This window comes from Mandrillus leucophaeus, unplaced genomic scaffold (assembly GCF_000951045.1).
Source record: "Mandrillus leucophaeus isolate KB7577 unplaced genomic scaffold, Mleu.le_1.0 Scaffold15, whole genome shotgun sequence".
Classification (NCBI taxonomy): Eukaryota; Metazoa; Chordata; class Mammalia; order Primates; family Cercopithecidae; genus Mandrillus; species Mandrillus leucophaeus.
The window spans coordinates 3088249-3092866 of record NW_012101476.1 but is presented as its reverse complement, the minus strand read 5'-3'; the positions used below and the strand labels follow the sequence as shown (position 1 = coordinate 3092866).

At 45.4% G+C, this 4618-nt stretch overlaps 1 protein-coding gene across 1 annotated transcript in view; it reads right to left on the bottom strand.

The window, feature by feature from the left end:
• NUDT5 (nudix (nucleoside diphosphate linked moiety X)-type motif 5) overlaps positions 1–4618 on the bottom strand; it is a 51235-nt gene that overhangs the window by 17446 nt on the left and 29171 nt on the right. The window contains exons 4-5 of the mRNA XM_011974943.1: positions 1656–1705; positions 374–481 (exon numbers count right to left, since the gene is read on the bottom strand). Of these exons, the coding sequence (XP_011830333.1) occupies positions 374–481; positions 1656–1705 (158 nt within the window). The remainder of the gene's footprint in view (positions 1–373; positions 482–1655; positions 1706–4618) is intronic.

Here is a 4618-nt window from a genome sequence, read left to right as displayed (position 1 = left end):
AGCTACTCGGGAGGCTGAGGCAGGAGAATCACTTGAACCCAGGAGGTGGAGGTTGCAGTGAGGTGAGATCGCGCCACCACACTCCAGCCTGGGTGATACAGCGAGACTCCGTCTCACCAAAAAAAAAAAAAAAAAAAGGGCTGGAGGCAGCATTGCCAAGAGGAGGGTGGGATGGTGGGAGGTGGCCTTGTGTCACCTTCACGGGTTCAGAGGGTTGTTGGGGTGTCCTGGGGGCCCCGCTACGAAATGGTTTAGTTTTACTTAAAACCACAAGGACAGATTAAAAACTGCAGAGCTGAGCTTTGCGATTCTCAGGCTTTACCGTGGTTCAGGCCAACATCCCTAAGCAGCAATTGGATGTTGAGTGACTCACCTGCAGGGAACTCTATGCAGTAGCCCCCCATTGGTGGCCGGAACTGTTTCACCAGAACGATACACTCATAGTGAAGCGTTCTCTGCAGCACGGGGATGACTGCGACACCTGTCACCAGGAAATGGAACCAAGGAAATCCCTAATGAGAGGTCAGCAATGCCAGCACCTTGTTCAGCGCAAGCTAATGAAAACCCCAGACTTTAAGCAACTCCACTTTAATCTACAATACTGGCAGTGAATCTTGGAAGCTATTTTAAAAATGTAATTAAAAATAATCACTTCTATGTTGTTTACACTTTCTTTTTTCAACAAAAAGCCTGTTTAATTGTCAGTTTCTTAAAACTAAAATCAGAACTAAAACGAAACACTTCCTACAGGTTCAAGGATGTAAGGTTGCCAGCTACACCACCCTTCCACAGAGCCACTTCCCAGCATGTGGCAGCCCTACTACTGGTGAGGCCACAGCCATCCCTGTGCTCCTGGGCCAACTTCGAGCAAGAAATCAAGTAAGCTCCACTGTGTGCAATACATGCTAGCAAGACTGACTTTCCAGTTCTAGAGTAAAAGACCTTTTCTCTCACATTATTTGGCCTTCCTTAAAACATAAAAACGACTGGGTTTCAGAAAACACAAAGTACCCAGGAGGGTCCCCTGGCTCCACCTAGCTTCCCGTCTGTGAAGCCAGCAGCTGCAGCACAGCGACTGTTGGCTTCCAGCAAAAACGGAAACCAAAACCAAAGGGAAAAATAAGAAAAGCCTAGTGCCCAACTTCCCCTCGACCGGAGTGATTCTCAGGATTGTTTGTGGGCTCTTTGCAGTCAAGGCATTCATGCCTGGAGGGGAGGGTGAATGGAACAGGCTTTGCCCAATTAATTCCATGTCCTCATCAACCTATAAAGCAAGTGGTCCCTAAGCATAAAAGTGTGCCAAGTAACTTTTCCAAACTAAAGGCTCTCACCTAGATCCTTCGAACGGGACACAAGGATTTCTAGAGTCATAACACATCTAGACGCAATGTGTGGCTTCAAACTATATTGATTTACATTTAGTTATAAACATAGGACAACTTCCCCTCAAAACACTGTTCTGAGCTTAGATAGCAGAAGCCAGAAGTTACTTATAAAGAAAGCTTAATTTAGTTACATTACATAGTACAGCAAAAACTAACAGGAGATTTAAAGACACAACATAATAGGAGTTAACTTGGTTCCACTGAAAACCCTCTTAGGGTCACAAGTGCTGACTTCCTTTCTAAAGGGTTGGAACAGGTTTGCACTCCTACCATCCGCAGTCTGCTCTTTCCTGGTTGTACGTTTCACTGATTCCCAAGTTCTGTTCAGGCAGAGAAGAAAGAAGAAGTCGTTAGTGCTAAAGAGGAGAATTTTCTTAGGTTTTCTGTGCACAACCAGAACGTCTTAAATTCAATGCATGCAAATGTACTCATGATATTGGTCAAGAAGACCACAGCAATAAAGGTCTGCATTAAAAAAGCTAATTCTGCTTTCCTATAGCTTCTGAAAATTAACAACGAAAACTCTTGCCACCCTACACCTCACCCTCTGGGTGCCCCAGAAACAGAAAGCCTGCTGAGCATGTGAGCTGCCGCTTTCTCAGAACATTTTAGTTTGGATCCCATGTCTCTGGGCAAGGAGCACAGCCAGTGATGGATTAATAAGCAGGTAATGCAAATGAGGCGGTAGGAAAAGGCTCGCCCTGTCTCTAAGAACAAAAGCTACTGTGGACAACGTGAACTATTGAGATTTTTCTATCATTTCGCTTTTTAAAATATGTGACCTAAAATACACAATTTAAGAAGGAAGAACCTTCCCATTTACTAATGGAAGAATTATTAAATGTAGGCAAGTGTGAGATCTTATCTAGAAAAAGTGGGCTGAGTAACAGTCCAGTCCTGCTCTCTTGGATGGCTTTGTTCCTGGTGAGCTATTGGTTTCTGACTGGTACCCAGCTCAGTTTCTGGGTAGCATCCGTGCTATTCTACCTTCTGGCCTTGGAACATGGGGCCCAGTTGCACAGGAAGCCCAGTTACTCAATCAATTATGCAGCTTAAAGGGGTGAGGCATAAAAGGAACATTCCCCCTTCACTCTCTCCTCCCTACAGTAGAAAAAGCAGTGGTAAGAGACCGGAGTGGAGAAGCAAACAATTTTAGGATCTCTTTTAAAGGAAGTGAGACATGTGGGTGGCTCTGGGGCTTGGGATAAAAAGGAGTTACCACCTGTATCTCAATAGTAAGAGTTCCAAGATACCCTCCTCGGAAGAACACTCCTGCTTAATCTTTCTATCTGGCTGTCCTTAACATTGGGACCTTGTCATATTTCCATTAAAATTGTTCAAATATTTAATCTGCTTTTTAAAAAACAAAACAAAAAGACTGTCTGGAAATTGTAGGTCTTTCAGCATCGTACCCAAATTCTGAGGGGCAAATATGTCGAAATGAACACAGGAAAATCAAACAGACTTCTATGACAACTCACAGCCGCCCAACATTCCTGTTAGTAGCAAGGAGCTGACCAACAAGCAATGCTGGTAAGTAAATCATACAGATTGCAAGAGATGAAACACCTTTTGGCATAGCTCTCTCTGCTGCCTCCTAAGGTTAGTCCTAAAGACTGAAGAAGACAGTGCTGGGAAAAGCACCGAAGGTCCCATCCCAAACACTAGGAATAAGGGAAACAAAAAGAGGAGCATCATTATCGTGGTTAAGGTGAAGGAAATAAGCAGTAACGAGCCGTAAATCACGAGCGATAAAACAGAAACGCATTGATAAGAAATCGTGAAACAAGACTGCCCCGTGAGAGCTCCAACTGTAGAGGGCCTGTGAGATGCGCACCTGGCTGGAAGTCCGCTCTTAGTCTGCCTGCCTACCAGCTGGGCCCAGAGCGCCAGCCTCCTGGAGACTCTTCTCTCCTTTGTAAAAAGCAGGAAGGAGTAGGTTACCTCCAAAACCTCTTCTAGCTTTAGGATTCTGCTTCCAGTGAGATCATCCTATTCCTAGTCTCCTTTGTTACAGGAGAGCCTGCTGGCCTTCCTCCCTCTAGTTCACCAACACGAGAGGCGGGACGGTCACAGGGGGTGACGTCGGCACTGTCTTCAATGTCCATGAAGACACACACTACTGGAATATTTTTATATTTCTAAAATCAACCCCACATCCCCTTTCATGAATGAGATGGTGGAACACAGGATTCTCTAGCTGCTATTTTCTCTCTTAGACTCGGTCCTCTATATCCGTGGGTTCCACATTCGTGAATTCAATCAACCACAGATTGAAAATATTTCGGAAAAAAATTTATCTATATTGAACATGCCCACGCTTTTTCTTGCGTTTATTCCCTAAGCAATAGAGTACAACAACTGTTTACACAGCATTTGCAATGTATTAGGTGCTGTGATTTCTCTAGAGATGAAGTGCATGGGAGGATGTCTGTACGTTATAGGCAAATACACATTGAATATATGCAATTTCACACCAGGGACTTGAGCATCTGTGGATTTTGGTATCTACAGGGGGGTCCTGGAACTAACCCCGACAGACACCAAGCGACAGCTGGACAAGTTGAGAATTCCTTACCTGAAATTGAGGGGCTGCAAATGTTTCAGAGTTTGGTTTTTCAGATTTTGAAATATTTGCCTTACCCTCTGGGTCTTACGCAGGCCTTTTTGACATTTTCAACAGTACCTTTACCCCACAGAGCAGAAAATAAGCAAAAGGACCCCACAGTGAGTCATGCACGTAGGTCTCAGCCCCGTGGAGCGTGCCGCGGGGAAACCGCTGCTGGGGCGTTCCGCCTGCACACCTGCCATTTCATGACCCTCTGTGGGCGTGCCTGCGGAGGGAAGCTGCTGTGTGCGTGCAAAGGATATATCGGGCCGGGTGTGGTGGCTCATGCCTGAAACCGCAGCACTTTGGGAGGCCAAGGTAAGAGGACTGCTTGAGTTCAGGGGTTCGAGACCAGTCTGGACAACACAGTGAGACTCTGTCTCTACTAAAAAAAAATAAAAATTAAATAAATTTAAAAAATAAAGGATATGGCTGGAGGCGGTAGCTCATGCCTGTAGTCCTAGCACTTTGGGAGGCCAAGGTGGGTGGATCACCTGAGGTCAGGAGTTTGAGACCATCCTGGCCAACAACCCTGTCTCTACTAAAAATACAAAAATTAGCCAGGTATGGTGGCACACACCTCTAGTCCCAGCTACTCGAGTGGCTGAGACAGGAGAATCGCTTG